General features: G+C 44.3%; 1 protein-coding gene across 9 annotated transcripts in view; it reads right to left on the bottom strand.

Moving 5' to 3' along the window:
• Positions 1-19,243, bottom strand: part of TTC23 (tetratricopeptide repeat domain 23) — a 98,358-nt gene that overhangs the window by 59,245 nt on the left and 19,870 nt on the right. For all 9 annotated transcript variants that reach the window (XM_082736468.1, XM_082736465.1, XM_082736464.1 and 6 more), the window contains exons 3-5: positions 14,512-14,635; positions 10,591-10,741; positions 10,030-10,155 (exon numbers count right to left, since the gene is read on the bottom strand). In XM_082736468.1, coding sequence (XP_082592594.1) covers positions 10,030-10,155; positions 10,591-10,741; positions 14,512-14,635 — 401 coding nt within the window. The remainder of the gene's footprint in view (positions 1-10,029; positions 10,156-10,590; positions 10,742-14,511; positions 14,636-19,243) is intronic.

Here is a 19,243-nt window from a genome sequence, read left to right as displayed (position 1 = left end):
TTGAGCCAGTCATAGCTAACCAGCATAAAGCAGGTCAGAAAAAGATGTGTGCTTTGGCTTTAAATTGGTCCTGCATGATTAGGCAATCCTACCCATCTGTTTTAGGGAGGAGATTAGGAAAGCAGGGAATGCTGTGGGTCCTGAAGCACCTGACACTTGGCAATGGGCATTCCCAAGGGGAGGCCATAAATTGGGCTTGGACACTGAGCTACAACTGGCCTCACTCTTATTTTTCAGAGCTGTAAGCATGTTTTCTGATGAGCTCTAAGGCTCGAGTCCCTGGGAAAAGGCCTAGGTCTATGAAAAGTATAATCCTAATGAAAAGCAAGAAATTCATGGAGAGAAAAGCCATAGAAAATCATTCTTAATGTTGTATTCCGGTAAATACCCTGTGAGCTTAAATATGTTAATATATTTCTTATTATGACCTCTGCAGAATGCAGATATGGAAGAATCCAGAAACTGGTGATGAACCCAGAATTTGGCTGATTGTTTCAAGCCAACAGGCTGTGGTTAAGGAAATTATTTTGAGGACTGGTGAGTTATAGAAGAAAAGTAAGTTCTATATAGCTTCCAAAGTTACCCAGATGAGTGGAATTCAGAATGTGTTAAAGATGGGCTAGAACAGAAAAGCCAATCTCCCAGCCAAACTGAGGGCTGCCCACCAGACCATCTGGGGCACGGTTTAGGAGGCCTGGTTCAGCACTAAGGAGCTCGAACTCCTGCCTGCAGGGTCTGGGTCTGCACCCACAGACTCCTGCTCCTTCCTCTGTGCCTAAGTTCCGTTGGACACCTGCCTGAGGGCACACATGGGAGTTTCAGGCCAGACCACACTCTGCAGAATGAACTGTGCACTTAGACCCAAAGCTATCTTTGCCTGGAAAAGAGGTCACCTTTTCCAATTCTCACAAAGGCTCTCTCCCTCATCCAACCATGCACAATGGTGGCAGAGGTGACAGTGGTTTTGCTGGGACCTGAGTCTCCCTGGACTCGATGAGTTCAGATGACTCCTGCATGTCACCTAAACCTTCCCCTCTGACTTCCCTGATGCCAGCCTCCTTTCAACTCCCCCTTTGTGTGGATCTTTCCCCTGGGTGTTTGCTGGGCCTGCTAGCTGGAATGTTCTTTCTTTCTTCCATCTCTGCCTGGCAAACTTCCATTCATCTTCCTAACTACTGATCCTCTTTTAATTTTAGCTTAGCAGTCTCCTCCTTTAGGAAGGCTTCCCTGAGAAGGGCCAGGATGAGAGTGGGACCAGAGAGACAGGTAGGACACATCATTTAAGGTGGCACTCATTCTCAAGGGCAGGCAAGTGTAGGGTGGGCACCCTAGAGTGAGTGCTTCCTTAAATGATGAGGCTTGGGCACTTGGGCTTTCTCTTCTTGATCCCTGCTCCATCCCTGACACCCCAGACTGGGCTGGGTGCCTCCATGAACACCAACTGCACTCCCATGGAGCGATGAACCTTTCCTGCTCAGGAACCCCCCCCCCCCAATGTTATATTATAACTTCCTGGTAACTCGATGCCAATCCCTTTAGTGTTAGGACCTATGAAGGTAGGGACCCCAGGTAGGACCAGCTGCCTGACAGAAGGAAGGAGGAGAAGCTGAGGAGGGAGGGAGGAAGAAACAACCTACAAATACAGATCCATTAGCTTAGACGCACTGAGGCTATAGTTCATACCTGAATTTTCACAGATTCCAGAATAAAGTTTAGGATAAAGATCTTTTTTTTTTTTTTTAAAGCACATTTTCACATTGATTTGGTAGCAAGAATATTACAAACTACTGATCTAGTTAAAGCTTGGGGAAGTTGCTGAAATTTTATAAAAAGTGGAATAAAGGAAATCTTGTAGGAATTCATTAGGGCTTGAATTGTCTCCTCCTACCCAAATTCATATGTTCAAGTCCTCACCTCCAGTACTTGAGAATGTGATTTTATCTGGGAATAAGGTTGTTGTAGATATAATTAGTTATATTAAGAAGATGTCATACTAGAGTAGGGGGACGCCTAATCCAATATGACTGGTGTCTTTACAAAAAGGACACAAAGACACACACAGAGGGAGAAGGCCATGTGAAGATGGGGCAAGATTGGGGTGATGCATCTATAAGTCAAGGAACACCAAAGATTGCCAGGAATCCCCAGAAGCTGGGAGGGAGCATCTGTTCCAGTCCCTGTTGACACTTTGAGCTCAGATTTCCAGCCCCCAGCGCTATGAGAGAAGAACCTTTCCGTTGTTCATGTCACCTAGTGGGTGGTACTTTCTTACAGCAGCTGTTGCAAGTGAATATGGAACCCCTGCTGGCCAACCCAGGCCGGCAGGTTTCTCTTCCTTCAGCTTCCCTAATAGAAGAACACTGGGTATACTCACCCCGAGCAGTTACTTCGATATGGGAGCACCACATATATATACATTTTTAAAATCACACTGTGCTCAAGTCCCACTTTCTATTGTCTCCCTGTCTGGAAACACAATTTGAATATCACTGGGACAGAGACCCAGAAGCCGGCAAATTCATCAGGAACAAACACGTGACTTTCACTGGCCATAGTTTTGCCCCTGAAACCTGAACGTCCAAATGAAAGCACATCGCATGAATCCCATGACATCCAGCCAGCTGAACTTTAGCAGGGAGCCAGCCCCGAAGGGACACAATCACACACGAGGCGTCCGTACTTGAAGGTGACCTGTTGCCATTTCTGAACACTCCAAAATTAAAAGATGTTTTTTGTCAGCTTATTATTGGCCCCAAGTTTCAAAGCACTGAACTCTTCAAACCCTGAGTCCTTCTTTCTCTTGTAGCTGAAAGTCCTTTTTACCCCCTTACTTCGGTCATCCACAGGGGAAAAAAAAAATAGATCCTTCACACTATGCACATGAAAGTTCTAAGTGGGATAGAGAGGCCTGAGTTTAAAAACCAAAACTTTGATATGTTTGAGAGAAAAATATAAGAAAAGGTAATTCCAGGACTGTGGGTAGAGAAGGACTTTTTTAAACAAGATACATAAAATATAAATCAGAACAGAAAAGTTGGATAAATTGAGTCACCTTAAAAATAAAAACTCCTGTACATCAGAAGTCAACATAAAGAAAGTAAAAAGACCAAATTACACCCTGGGAGTACATACAATATATGTAAGGAGCAAATAACTTGCCAGAAACATGAAGAATGTCTACAAATTAATAAGAAAAATGCAAACAGCCTGTCGGGGACCGCCTCCAGCCGGGAAAGACCCCACCATTACAAGATGGCGCTTGGCTCACTGCCAGCAAAATACGCTGCAAGTAAACAAGGAACGTTCTGGTGAAGCCCGCCTAAAGGAGGACATAGTCATTGGCTGTTTCAAATTTAATCAGCATAGTAACAAGACTCTCATTGGCTCTCCCCATTGCTTGGCCCCTTATTGGTCACCCTGCCGCATATAAGCTAAGGAAGTTGACGGAATGAAGCATTAACACCACACCAGGCTAATTGTCATTCTTGCAGGCCGAGGGCGACAACAGCCCCATTAAAGAATAACGAAAGATACCGATAGACAATTCATAGAATATGATTTCCAAATGTCCAGCAAACATACAAAATGACATTCGACCTCACTATCAGGGAAAGGCAGTAAAAGAAACCATATGATTGGCACAGATAAGAGGTCTGACAGTATCAAGTGTTGGCAAGAATGTGGAGTAATGGGGAATTTCCATATCCTTCTGGTGAGAGCATGGATTGGTGTTTGGGCAAACTCGGTCAAGCTGAGAATGTGGATATTTGTCAACTGAGTAATTCCCCCCTGGGCACAGACCTCAGAGATAATCTTGAATGTGTGCCCAAAGAGACATGTGCAAGAGTGAAATTGGAATTTCATCCCACTGAATTTACACGTTTGCCCTGTGAGCACTGATGATTAAGTCGGGGGTAAGTCCGATGGATAAAACACAATGTGTGGGTTTAAAATCAAAAGACTAGAAGGGTGCCTGGGTGGCTCAGTTGGTTAAGCGTCTGACTCTTGATTTCAGCTCAGGTCATGATCTCGGGATTGTGATTCAAGCCCCTCAGTGGGCTCCATGCTGGGTGGGAAGCCCTACTTTAAAAACAAACAAACAAACAAACAAATAAATAAAATGAAGACACTAGAGATCTGTGTAACAGCTGATAGGAGTACATCTCAAAAATACAAATGTAATGCGGGGGAGCAAGCTACAGAAGGAAATATACATAGAAAGTTTGAAAAATGAGAAATAATACTATGTATTCCCATGGCTATATATCTATATATCTATATCTATATCTATCTATACACACACACACACACACACACACACATTCAGAGGAATGAAAAACACTAAATTAAGCATAATGATTGCCTGTAATGTTGGGGGAAGAACACAGGATTGGGAAGGACACGGTACAGGCCTCCCTGTAGCCGAAATGTCCTATTTGGTAAGCTTGTGAGTGTGTATGTATTTGCCTGACAGTATCTGTAATTTTACGCTGTTGCAAGGAGGAACAAATGCGACCCTCTCTAGCTCCGTGTGTGCCAAGAAAGCAGCACAGTCCAGGCCCCGCCCCATGAGGCTGCTGCGGGCTCTCTGTCCAGGGTCCTGGCACCCACGTGACCGCCGGGAGCCGAGGCTTATCAAGCTAATGTCATCTCCAAGGAGCCTTCTGGAGCTCATCGAGAGTATGCTGCTCACGTAAAAGAAAAGACAAAACAGGAAATAAGATGACTTTAGCTTCACAATATATTTAATAAAAAAGGAATGGAGGGGGTACCCTATCAGGGAATGTTTACGTGAGAGCCTTGCCTATACCCCCCCCCCCGCCCCGCCCAACTCACTTAAAGCCTCAGTCCATTTCAGGTAATCTCGCCAGTCACATTCAGTCTGTGTAATGTTTGGGATGGCAACATTTTCCGCTTTTCTCTGCCTGCCGGGAACGCTTTGGGGATTTATTGTCTAGCGTGCCCATAATATGTTTAGGTGGCTTTAGGAAACACCAGACAGATGAAAAGATAGAGAGTTTTGAACAACAGAATGTGGCAGTATGTGAATTTGGCAGGTCCACAACTTCAACCACAACATATTTTATTGAATGAAAATACATCCGCAGTAATTCCCCAGAGCGCGTGATGAGACACTGTCTCATTTCAGATAGGCTGCAGAAGATCTCACAGGGGTGGAGACTTGTTTCAACAGGCCACAAATGAAGGCAATCTCTTTGGTATCGCTAAGACAACAGAGGGTCTCCTTTTAAGGCGCTCTGGAATTTGGGGGCGCCTGCGTGGCTCAGCTGGTGAAGCGTCTGCCTTCAGCTCGGGTCCTCGGCCCTGGGATCACCAGTCCTGGTCAGCAGGGAGGCTGCTGCTCCCTCTCCTGGCAACCTTTGCTTCTCCTCCCTCCCCCACTCATACTCTCTCTCCCTCTCAAACAAATCAGATCCTTAAAAATAAATAAATAAAAGCTCTGGAACTTGGCAAGAATAGGAAGCAACGACGATAAGCAAAGGATTTGTGGGGAGGTTGCTGATCATCGAAATCTCGTGAAATCAATCCGGAAAGAGGACAAGTGGGATTTTCTAGAGCTAGAGGGAGAAAAGGCTTACATCTGGATTTCTGCCTACTCTCTGGCACACACATCTAAAGGCTTTGCTCTGTAGACTGTATTGTTGGGTCTCTTTTCTGCACAGTGAATGTGATCTGGGCCATGGAGAGGAGCTCGGACACCCAAGTTTGGTAGAGGGACCTGGCTCTGCTCTGCCATTCCCAGCTGTGTGACCCCGGGAAACGACCTCCCAACCCATTGGTTGCTCCATTTGAAAATGGCACCAGGAAGAGTGCCCAGCACATGGGACTAAATGAGACCAGTCTAAAAAACACTTTGCAAGAGCCTAACACAGAAGGTGGTCAAGAATCAGTGGTTGGTGTGGTTGCCTAAAATCACGTTATTATTTGTAGTTGTGTAAGGAAATGTGTATTAGAAGGAGGTAAGGAAATGTGTTTTATAAGGTGTTAGAAAGGGAAAGACAAAAATATAACGCTCTGAAATTTTAAACTTTAAGGGATTCGAGAAATAGAGAGCAGAGAAAGTATATGAAGTTTTGTGCCATGTGAAGTTTTGTGCTTCTCTGCATTAAAAAAAAAGCACTGATTTTTCAAAACTCAGATTTTGTGTAAGGGAAGAGCATTTCTTTAATCAAAGGAATAGAGGACGAAAAAGAGCGCCAGAAAAAGAAATCATTTCCTTCTTTGTGAAACAAGCATAAGGCATGCTAGGCAAAATAGTGTCCTAGGGGAGAAGCTGACCCGAGAAACATCTCTGGAGAAGTACAGGGCATTTCCCGGATGAGGAAAGGGAGAAGCAGGGCTTTGAACACGGGAGCATTCGTCAGAGACTTTATACACAAAAAAAGAGAGGCAGAGAAGGGGATTCTTTAAAGAAACACCTCTACAGAGGTACAAGCTTAGACACCAAGGACCTCGAGGTGATGGTATGAACCTAAAAAAATAGAGCTTAGCCCTGAAAGCAAGATTTAGAGATTACTGGTTTGAACACTTAGGATCTAAAAGCAAGAGAGTAAAGGTGATTACTGGAGTATCAAAAATTCTCAGTAAAAGCCACTGGGGACAGATTATGGGGAAGCCTATGGAACTAAGTCGAATTTCAGCATACCAATGAGGTGGTGTCAGGTAGATATACACGAAATCTCACATGCCACGGTTTATTCCATTACCTTCTACCCCTTCCCAGGAAATACCAGGAAGGGAGAAACCTTCCTCATCTCCTTCCCTCCTGGAAAAGCTTATGTTAGAATCACTTTCCAAATCTCAAGGCTATACTGGATTACAAAGAAGCACAACAAAGAAACAAAGTCAAGCTTAAAAATAAAAATATAAGACTATCTTGATTTTAGCTTAGGTGGTTCACAAAAGCATAGAAGACACAGAATGCTTAGCCTTTCCCAAGGCAAAGGACAAGAACAGGAAAGAATATTGCACACCAGGGGCAGTCTTGAAGTACAGGATCTTAGATTGTGATGATATAAGCACATGTTTAAAACCAAATCATTTCCGAGATGAAACTGCACAAAGAGAAACATTGCATTGGATAATAACTATAATTACTATTTTTTAAAAAAGGGTCTATCGGGGCTCCTGGCTGGCTCAGTCTGTAGGGTATGTGACTCTTGATCTTGGGGTCATGAGTTTGAGCCCCACAGTGGGTGTAGAGATTTTTTAAAAACATAAAATATTGGGGTGCCTGGGTGGCTCCCCAGGTGGTTACCTGGGTAGAAAATAATTCTTAACACAGGGGAAAGGTTTGCCCATTTTCACTACCGAGTTTCTCGATCACATTTAGAAAAACGAGGGGGTACATAGAAACATGTTCTGGACTCACTCTTCGAAGTTAGTTAAGTTGTGAATAAAAAGTAGCGCTAGTGGGGCACCTGGGTGGCTCAGTGGGTTAAGCCTCTGCCTTCGGCTCAGGTCATGATCCCAAGGTCCTGGGATCGAGTCCCACATCGGGCTCTTTGCTCAGCAGGGAGCCCACTTCTCCCTCTCTCTCTGCCTGCTTCTCTGCCTACTTGTGCTCTCTGTCAAATAAATGAATAAAATCTTAAAAAAAAAAAAGTAGCGCTAGAACAGAGGAGGGCAGGCAAAAGGGACAAGGCTTCAGCCCACAGTTAGGGATAGAAGGCACAGAGCATGAGTCACCCGGCAGCATTTATCTGTCAGCCCAAGGAGAAAAGAACCAGCCTGGCCTGATGGGTACCATAAAAGGCGAGGCAGAAGGAGGGAGAGGATGCATGAAAGATACCCTTTTAAGAGGAACACAGATTCCATGAGAGCTGCCAGAGACATTATCCTGGTCTTCTACCACCGAGATCTGGTAAAAGAAAGGCTCTTGTGCTTGTGAACATAAGCAGTAATGTACAAAAACAAAGCCTCGTAAATTTCTAAAGCAGCTCAGTGTAGGCAAAATACTCATAATTTAATGAGGAAACAAAGCAGAGTGATCAGATGAAAACCATGCAGTTGAAACATGCAAGTGCCAAGGAGTATGTCCCTGTGAAGAACCAGCACTCAAAGAAGTGGTGAAGTTTAAGGCAACTCAGCTAAACACAAAGTAACTTTGTAGGACAGCTGGAAACCTTTACATGCTTGTTGGGTACTCAGCACAGATGTGTACGAGGCGCGCCATCTGCTGGCAATATTTGGTAGTGCTATTTGGAAAGACGTCTTTCTTAGAGGAGGCGGGGGGATTCTGGCTGAGGATAGTTTAACCCTCTTTTTCTGGACATTAAGTTGTCGTATTGTTAGTTAGGTTTCAACAGATGCAACAGGGAAGAAATTCTGGATGGCCGGCCCTCCCAGTGATTGCTCTCTTCCTCCTCTCCTTACATAAATGGAATCACACAGTATGAATTCTTCGGTCTGGCTTCTTGCACGACACATTTTGTGTGAGAGTTATCCATGATGGGAAGCAGAGGAGCAGTTTGATCATTTCCTTAGCATGAACAGATCACAATTTTATCTATTCTGCTTTTGATGAACAGTTGGGTTGTTTCTGATTCTCGGTTCTTACAAATAACGGAGCTTTGGACATTCTTGGCTATCTTTCGGTGAACATATGTGTGCATTTCTGTTCTATTTATGGGAAACTGCTATGTCATAGAGTAGATGAACATTCAGATTTTGAAGATAAAACCAGTTTTCCAAAGCAGTCATACCAAATATATTCTAAATGACAACATATGAGAAAGTATTTGAGACCCTGACATCCTTACCAACACTTGATATTATCAGTCTTTCAAAAAACTTCAGCCAACCTTACGATCCAGCAATTGCACTTCTAGGTGTTTACCCTAAAGATACAGACAGTGAAAATAAGGGGCACATGCACCCCAGTGTTTATGCAGCAATGTCCACAACAGCCAAACTGTGGAAGGAGATGAATGGATAAAGATGTGGTCCATGTATACAATGGAATATTACACAGCCATCAGAAAGGATGAGTACCCACCATTTGCATCAACATGGATGGAACTGGAAAAGATTAAGTTCAGTGAAATAAGTCAAGCAGAGAAAGACAATTATCATATGGTTTCACTCCTTTGTGGAACATAAGGAATAGCGTGGAGGACCACAGGGCAAAGGAGGGAAAACTAGATGGGAAGAAATCAGAGATGGAGACAAACCATGAGAGACCCTCAACTCTGGGAACCAGACAGAGGGTTACAGAGGGGAGGGGGGGTGGGGGGAATGAGGTGACCGGATAATGGGTATTCAGGAGGGCACGTGGGGCAATGAGCACTGGGTGTTATATGCAACTAATGAGTCATTGAACACTACACCAAAAACCAATGAGTTATTATTATATGTTGGCTAACCGAACATAATAAAAAAAAAGATTTAAAAAAATTTAGCCATTCTAGTGGAGCTGTAGTAGTAGCTCATGACTTTTATTTTCACTTCCCTGATGACCAATGAGGTAGAACATTTAGTATGCTTATTACCTGTGTGGGCATCCTTTTATTGTGAAGTCTCTTGCTCACTTTTTTATGCAGTCGCTTGTCTCTGCTTTATTGATATACAGCAGTTCTTTACAGATTCTAGATCCAAGTTCTCTCCTAGTTATGCATATTATAAATATCTTCATCTCTGTGGTATGAGATACATGGTGATTTAAACACTGAGGAGGGGGTGCTTGGGTGGCTCAGTTGGTTAAGCGTCTGCCTTCAGCTCAGGTCGTGATCTCAGGGTCCTGGGGGGAGCCCGCTTCTCCCTTTCTTTCTGTGCTCTCTCTCACAGCAATAAATAAATAAAATCTTGTAAAAAATAAAGTGTCACTGATGTACATGCCTTGGTTGTGGCTGCTGTGACATGACCATGGTCCTCTTTTGCTTCTGGACAATGGCCACAGGGAAGCCACGGACACAGCATCATGGAGAAGCTCCTTCTGCCTGAAGAAGATTCTTCTGGCAGATAACCCTGGTCACCGTGTATTTAAAACAACCGAAACTGGAAACTTACTGTGCAGATGATAATTTGATCCGTGCTTGGATTTCTATCCATTCCTCCTTTATAATCCTTCCACACTGCAGCAGCTCCTTTGCAAGTCGCTCTGCCTTCGACAAATTCTCCGAAGCTTCCTTAAATCTGGGCTGTGTTCAGGAAACTTCACACATGGTTCTAGATTCTGGGCCCCCAGTACCTGGACATCCTTGGCTCTTAAACTTCCCATCACCCTTCCTGAACCACCAGTCACTTTTTGATTTGGCCTTGAGAATAAAGGGGCACCTGGGGGGAGCTCAATGGGTTAAGCATCTGCCTTTGGCTCAGGTCGTGATCTCAGGGTCCTGGGATGGAGCCCTGCTTCAGGCTCTCTACTCAGCGGGGAGTCTGCTTCCCCCTCTGTGCCCTGCTCGTGCTCTCTCTCTCTCTCTCTTGCTCTTTCTCTCTATCTCAAAGAAAGAAATAAAATCCTAAAAAAAAAAAAAAAAGAAGAAGAAGAAGAAGAAAGAAAATTAAAAAATTAAATATAATCACTACAGCAGGCATTTCTAGGTGGAAAGATTAGAAACAAAAGGATACTTTTGAAGGGAGAGTAAGGCCCTCCCCATGGTATGGAACAGCTCAATCGAACACTTGAAAACATCTGTGTCGTTGTCATAGGGAGGCTGGATGGAGTTGGTAAGGATTTCTTTGGCTTTTTCTGCATGTTGCCTTGCTTGCAGCGACAGTCCTGCAGACAAAGAAAGAGGTCTCAGTTTCTCTTTCACGTCAGTGGGACAGGACTAGAGTTATCTCTGGCTGGGAAATCAAACGAGGTCTCCTCAAGCATTGGCAAGAGGCACACAGAAATGGATCAGGACAGCATGAAATACTGTCCCGACTGTAAAAACCAAAGGAGTGGTTTCCACCGAGTACATAAGACAACTTTCTCCCCATACGGCCTTTCTAGAAGTAAACAGTAAGCGGGAACTGAACAACTTTGAAACCTCACCAATATCAGAGATACAATAGGTTCTAAATAATTATAAGAAAAACAAATGGAATGCAAGGACTATAGCATTCTGGGCAGGAAACTAGATATTCATGAATTTTTTAATCCTGGCTTTGTGACAGTGGTCTTTAATGAAATACTAAAACTTCTGAATCTTCTGCTTGTCCATCTCTAATCATAACATCAGAGATGTATTTTAACATAATACAAATACAGTGACAATCTACAAAAACTTACAAATAGGATTCCAATGACCGAATGGGCTAATGTGCTACAATCTCTTATTTGCACAATGTTATGGACTAACATGAAACAAAATGGAACAAAGAGAAAAGTAATTACTTCCAAGCACTAATTCCCCAGTGCACACCAGAGTTCTTCCATGGGCCTATTAATTTGTGGTGAGAGTGACAGGGGGGGTCACGGGTTAGGTTTCAGGGCTTTTCGCCTCTCCACACCCCTCTCTTCCTCCCCCACACCAGCATCCTCTCTTCCGCCCACAGCCATAAACCTTTGGTCTTATATTTTTCCATTGTATGAAATTATATCTCAAATCTCTAAAAAAAAGCTGTCAAAAATATGAAATTAATTCTGTTCCTGTGTCTATAAAACAGAAGAGTATATTTTCTGATGGAGAAAATCCGGGGTATGCTCTCCATGGGGGAACGCGTAGAGAATTTTGTCTAATTTTTTTCCGTTTGTTTGTTTTAATGTTTAGTTTAAATTCAATTTAATTAACATATACTGTATTATTAGTTGCAGAGGTAGAATTTAGTGATTCATCAGTTGCATACAACACCCAGCACTCATTACTTCAGAGAATCTCGTCTAATTTTTTTAAAGCACACATGTAATCAACCTACGCGAAATTTACTAGTGCCAATTACGCATGCGCTATGACAAAAATAATGGTGCACCATATTACCAACTTTGGTATATTCCCTCAAGGAACTCAGTCTACCGAGGCTGTGTGGGTTGAGGTTTAGGAACACTGGCTTCTGATATCTAAGTACCCAGAATGAGTTCCCTGAACTACCACTTATTCTGAAGCCTCAGCTTCCACAACTGTAAATAGCGATGATAATACTATGCCCCGTATAGGACTATGATGAACAATGAATGAGAACATGTGTGGGAGATGGTTAGCATGGCGCCTGGCTTTTAATAAGACCTTCATGAAGAGTAGAGGCTGCTTTCACTCTGAATTGAGAAAGAAAGACTATCATTGCAAAAAGGTAGCGGGCTGTGGAAGAAAAGCATCATTTGAAATCCCAGATGCCAGGCCACCAGCACTGGCGTGCAAAATCTGAGGTCTGAGTCTTGGATCATCTACTTACTAACAATGTAAATTGTGGCAAGCTGTTTCAGCTCCCCTGTTCCCTCTGAGTCTAAAATTATAGGAAGGGGTTAGGGTTTGTTTTGTTTTTTTCTTTTTAAATATTTTTATTTATTTATTTGTCAGAGAGAGAGAGAGAGAGAGAGAGAGAGAGAAAGCACAAGCCAGCAGAGGCAGAGAGAGAAGCAAGCTCCCTATTGAGCAAGGAGCCTGATATGGGACTTGATCCCAGGACCTTGGGATCATGACCTGAGCCGAAGGCAGCAGCTTAACCCACTGAGCCACCCAGGCCTCCCAGGGGTTAGGGTTTGAACTAGATGATCTCCAGGGTCCCCTCTGGCTCCAACAGTCTTTGATCTAATAGGTGGGACCAGTCGATAATCAGATTTAGCCAAATGTATTGGGTGGTAATTCTGTACTGAGCATTGCGGCGTTTTCCATTTCTTGTTATTTTTTGTATTCACTGGTCAATCGTGGCAAGTTAAAGTGCCACCATCATCATCATCACTGCTTTTCAGTTGAAGAAAGGAGTATGGAGACGTACTCTTCACACCTCGTCCTAGGACGCCCAGTCAGAATGGAGAGGACACGCTATCCTGCTGTTTTTGCCCTCCCTGCCTCCATCCCTCTTCCTGTTTTCTTTTGGGGACACCTGGGTCCCTGCACACTCAGTTCATGCGATTTTGACCGAGGCCAGCCTGTCCCCCACGATCCAGTGGAGCTGAAAGGCAGATCTAGATCTAGCCCATCAGACTATTCCTCATGCTTGACCTACCATCCAAGTCAGCCCAATTAGAACCCCCAAACCCTGAGATTTGGGTGGAAAGATGTTCTTTCTGTCCTGGGAACGCTGATGAGGGAAATTTAAAGCTTCGCAAGCTTTGCCGCTGTCATGCGGGCAGAGCCTAGCTAAGCCTGAAGTCCACCCAGAGAGAAACAGAGCCGAGCGGTGGGATAAGAGAAAGACAGAATTGATGACACTGTGTGAACTCCCGGATCCGGCTAAGTCTACAGCAAGTTTTGGCCTTGGCTTTTCAAGCTGTATGAGCTGATACATTACCTTTTATTCACTGCCAGCTTGATTTAGTCTCTTGGTTTGTGTATTTTTTGTGCGGGAGGAGAAGAGCCATGTATAGGGGAAGAGATTCTTCATCAAAACAAATGTGGGGACAACTGGGTGGCTCAGTTAGTTAAGCAGCTGCCTTCGGCTCAGGTCATGATCCCAGCGTCCTGGGATCGAGTCCCACATCGGGCTCCTTGCTCGGCAGGGAGCCTGCTTCTCCCTCTGCCTCTGCCTGCCATTCTGTCTGCCTATGCTCGCTCTCTCCCCCACCCCTCTCTCTGATAAATAAATAAAATATTAAAAAAAACAAAACAAAACAAATGTGGACAGATCCTATTTTAGATCCCTGCTCCACTGGGCCCCTTCTACAGGGCCTTCCAAGCTAACAAATTCTCTCCCACGAACCCTACTTTTAAGATCATAAAAAAGGGTCCTCTAAAAAAAATAAAACCAGATGAAGCCAGAGAGGGAGACAAACCATAAGAGACTCTTAAATCGTAGAAAACAAACTGAGGGTTGCTGGGGAGGAAGAGGGTGGAAGGATGGGGGGTAACTGGGCGATGGACATTAAGGAGGGCAGGTGAGGTCATGAGTGCCAGGTGTTAGAGAAGACTGATGAATCACAGGCCTGTGCCTCTGAAACCAGCAATACATCATATGTTAATTAATTAAATTTAAATGTTTAAAAAAGGATCCTCCAAAGTCATCCAAAGGGCTCAAATCTTCCTTCTCTTTTTATAGATCATAGAAAAAATCTGGGGCTCCTGGGTGGCTCAGTGGGTTAGTCCTCTGCCTTTGGCTCAGGTCATGATCTCAGGGTCCTGGGATGGAGCCCCGAATTGGGCTCTCTGCTTGGCAGGGAGACTGCTTCCCTTCCTCTCTCTCTCTGACTGCCTCTCTGCCTCCTTGTGATCTCTGTCTGTCAAATAAATAAAATCTTAAAAAAAAAAAAATCTTACTGACCCTTTCTGAAAGGAGAGGGCTCTTCAATGTGTGGACAGCAGACAATTCAAGAAAGCCTAATGATTCCTTCCAGGCAATTGTGAGTCACATTTGCATGGAAGAGCGGAAGCCCAAGGAGTGATCCTCCCGGGTCTGCGAGGAACTCACCTTTCAGCTGGAGGTAGCCCTGAGCCAGATTGACGTGTGCCTCTGCCAGTTTCCAATGGGAGTCGCCATAGCAAATTCTCGTCAGTGCGACGCAGCGAACTAGCTCGCGGACCGCCTGTTTATACTGCGACGGAGAGAAAATGGGCTTTACTGGTCAGACAACCGAAAACACAGAATCAACCTGCACTTCGATCCCGTGTGTATTTCCCGAGTGCCTCCTGAGTGCTGGACATGGTTGTAAGCACTTGGGGTCCATCAGAGAACAAAACAGGCAAAGATGTCTTTGGGGTGGGGGGGCTGTTCATCCGGTGGGGTAAAAGAGACAATAAATAAAAGAAAGAAGTAAAATTTATGGTATATTTCAATTTCTAAAACATTTAAGCTTGTAGTACATTTTGAAAAATATGATAAATCAAGAAGACATGGAAAAAGCAGACTTATCACCATTCCCTAGGGTTTCTAGCTCCCCAGCTGTGAACAGCAGCTATAGCTCAGGCACCAGTGGGCAAGTCGGTAGTGGGTTTTCAAATAACGCTCACCGGTTCTCAAATCAAATACCTTTCTTAGCAGCCTAGGACAACAGCATGGCAATGAGGCTGGCAGGACTGACAAACAGATTTCATTAAAGGAGTGAGAAGTCCGTTTACATTCGCTATCAGGACAAAGAGAACAGGGAGCTGGCCTCTCCAGGTCCGGGTCAGCTCCGAGCAGCAATACACTCCCAGCAAGGCTCGTAGTTTTAAAAGATCACTCCAGAGTTCTCTGACTCTTTCCATCCAGCGGCGGAGGTCTATGTCTCCTTCCCTTTGAATCTGGGCTTTATGATGGGCTGATGGAATATGGAGAAAATGATGCAGTGCCACGTTTGGGGGCTCAGGTCTTAAGGAACTAGAGGCTTCCGTTTTCTGTTTCTATTTGGAACTTGTTATGGGCTGAATTATGTGCCCCCCACCCCCAAACGTTGGAGCCCCAAGTATATAAGAATGTGATGGTATATGAAGAGAAGGTCTTTAAAGATGTCAGGTGAAATGAGGGTGTTAAGGTAGAGCCCTGATCCAATATGGCTGATGTCCTTATAAGAAAAGGAAGAGACACCAGGGTGGGGCACACAGAAAGAAAGAAGTGGGGACAGCGAGAGGACACCCTCTGCTAGCTAAGCCTCCAAATGACATCAACCTTGCCAATACTTAGATTTTGGACTTGCAGCCTCTGGAACTCTGAGGAAATAAACTTCTGTTGGTGAAGGCACCCAGTCTGAGGTATTTGGTTATGGCATAATAACCTAACCACTACGCCACGAGGAAGCCTAAGTGGTCCCACGGAGAGGCGCAGGTAGAAAGGCACCAACGGCTGATGCCAATTAGCCAACCAGAGGAGTGAGCCGTCTTGGCAATGGGTTCTCTCTTGGCCGGTAGAGCCCAGCTAATGCCGAGAGTTAAGGGAATGGCTTCCATGGAGAGACGGCAAATGAGTAGTGTATGAGAAAGAAAGAAATGATGCAAACTGTGGGGAGTCTAGACAGATAGTCTACCCGAAAGAGAGAGGACCTGATCTGATAATGAGTCTATCCCAACTGCAGATTGCTAAGAAGGGGGCTACATAGATTGAAAGTTAACCCCCGCCCCCTGCCCCCATCATAGCCTTGGTCCTCGTTACCTGCAACTGGGACAGGGTACAAAAGAGCAGCCTGTCCTCCCCCCACCTTCTTACTTGCTAGAACGCAAAGTGCAAATGTCCCTTTGGCTTTCTGATCTTTATTCTGCCAGTGCCAGTGGCTTCATCCAACAGGCATGGGGAGGAGGTAGAGAGGAGAGAAGTACAAGTAGGCAGGCAGTTTCACAACTGGGATGAGCCTTGGAAACAATCTAATCTGATGCCCTTTATTTTAACTTCTTTTTTTTTTTTAAGATTTTATTTATTTATTTGACAGACAGAGATCACAAGTAGGCAGAGAGACAGGCAGAAAGAGAGGAAGGGAGGCAGGTTCCCTGCTGAGCAGAGAGCCCGATGCGGGGCTCAATCCCAGGACCCTGGGATCATGACCTGAGCCGAAGGCAGAGGTTTTAGCCCACTGAGTCACCCAAGTGCCCCACTTTCTTAAATTTCTTAACATTAAAATATGCAGCTCTGATGATCATTAGGTCTGGCCACATATATATTTAAAAATGAGTATTTAATACCCAGATGTTGGTGTCTAAGCACTATTCTTTGCTAAGAGGAAACAGGAGTCCCTGAATCCACAGTTGCAGCAAGGAAAGTGCCAGATGAATGTGAAAAAAATAGGAAAGAATGGGGCATCTGAGTAGCACAGTGGGTTACTCTACCTTCAGCTCAGATCATGATCCCAGAGTCCTAGGATTGAGCCCCACATTGGGCTCTCAGCTCAGCAGGGAGCCTGCTTCCCCTCTCTCTCTGCCTGCCTCTCTGCCTACTTGTGATCTTTGTCTGTCAAATAAATAAATAAATAAAATTTTTAAAAAATTAGGAAAGATTAATGGGGATGTACCAAGGACATGGAGGGAGCCAGCACGAAGGGGCCAATATTGGCAAATATGGGACAATTTAAGTTTTGGAGATGAGAATAAATTGCAATATATTTGAAACACAATTTCCTGAGCCCATACATGACATAAATGAGGGAATAACAAAGTGCAAAGGAGGAAAACCTCTTCCTTATAATAACGCCAACACATAAATGCAGAAAGAATGCTTAAGTCAGGGAATCGCCATCTGACAAACATCACAGTAATAACTGATTCAGGCAAGACTCATTAATGGAAGCTAAAACTAGGGAGTGAAGTTTTAATGAGGAATGGGATAGATAACAGGGTCTTGATGAATCTTCCCACAAGACACGGATTCATTACAAAGGGGAGAATAGTAATTCCATAGAGAAGCCAACTGCCAGACAGCATCTAGCCAAGTGATCAAAGTTAGTATCAGAGTAAGGAGACAAGAGAACACTATGCCTCCCGCTATGATGCACTAAGGCCCCTAGGTCGTGTCTATGGGACTCTGGCCACAAATGAATAACCTGCATCTATTCAGGAGGAAACACATGACCAAAGCGATTTGAGAGATATTGTATAAAAGAATTGGAGTCACTTGTTAGGGACTGAATATTTGTGTCCCCCCCCCCCCACCCCGGCCAAATTCAGGTTCAACATATGCCCCCAAGGTGGCATTTGGAGATAGGGCCTCTAAGGAAGTAATTAAGGATAAATGAGGTCATAAATGTGGCGCCATGATCCAACAGGATTAGTGTCCTTATAAAAACAGACACCTTTCTCTTCCCCTCTATCCTCCCCTCCCCCCCGCAGAGAGGCCACATGACCAGGAGGCAAGAAGGCACCCATCTACAACCCAAGGGCAGAGCTCCCACCAGATACCAATCCTGCCGGCACCCTGATCTTGAACTTCTAGTCTCCCAAACTGTGATAAATACTTGTCTGTTGAGTCACCCAGTCTAGCCAGAGCAGATGAATGCAGTACTTTTCCCAAAAATATCAAGATCATTAAAGACAAAGACAGGCTAAAGAACCATTTTAGTAGATCAATGAAGGCTAAAAAGACTTGACAACTGTATCCCACATGAATTTATGGGGCAGAGCATGGATCTGTCTGATTTCTTTTTCCTGCCAAAGACATGACTGAGATACTTCGAGAAATATGGATAAGGTTTGTAGATTACATGAAAATATGGTACCAATATTAGTTTCCTAACTTTAATTGTCGGACGGTGGTTACCTGGAGAGTATCCTCTAACGTATTCTGGGAGTAAAAGACAGTAATATCTGTAATTTACTCTCAGACAGTCAGGAAAATAATGATATGCACACAGAGAAATAAAGCAAATGTTAACTGGTGAATCTTGGGGACTTTCCTGTAAATCTGAAAATATTTTTAAAAAGTAGAATAAAAATGGGTATTTTAAAAAGCCAATTACATCATGATAATACTTTCCTGCAAACACTTTTAAGACCTCCCAGGACACTCAGCCAGAGACCTGCAAGGTCCTAAGTGAAAACTCTCTCTCTACACCTGTTTCACATCAGACCGCAGTCCCCTCTTTCACTGCAAACACGTCACACTCGTGCCCACCTCAGAGACTTCACATGTGCTGTTCCCTCTCCCTGGAACTCTTTTCCCTTAACTCCTCCATGCTGGCTCCCTTCCTAAGGTCTCAGCTCATACCTTCCCTCTTCACAGACAGGCCCCTCCTCCTTTCTTAATGTCACGACTTCTGTCTTGCTCGTGTATTTACAATGCTGACTGCAACTGCTTAAATAAGGCTTTTTTTTTTTTTAAGATTTTATTTATTTATTTGACAGACGGAGATCACAAGTAGGCAGAGAAGCAGGCAGAGAGAGGGTGAGGTGGGGGAAGTAGGCTCCCCGCTGAGCAGAGAGCCTGATGCCAGGCTCGATCCCAGGACTCTGGGATCATGACCTGAGCCGAAGGCAGAGGCTTTAACCCACTGAGCCACCCAGGCGACCCTAATTAAGGCTTCTTAATTAAGTCTTAAGAATTAAGGCTTAATTCTCTTGCAGATCTCTTGCAGATCTGGCAGAGAAAGGCTGCCAGCCTACTGTGTACTTCGCACATAGTGGATACTGAACAAATATGGGTTGGAAAATGATTAAGTCCATGTTCAAAACCAAATTCATGTCTCCTCTCCATAATCCTGCTCTTCATCCTGTAGTCATCACAATTAGGCAAACACGCTGACAAG

This window comes from Mustela nivalis (assembly GCF_964662115.1).
Source record: "Mustela nivalis genome assembly, chromosome: 6".
Classification (NCBI taxonomy): domain Eukaryota; kingdom Metazoa; phylum Chordata; class Mammalia; order Carnivora; family Mustelidae; genus Mustela; species Mustela nivalis.
This window is presented reverse-complemented; position numbering and strand designations above follow the sequence as displayed.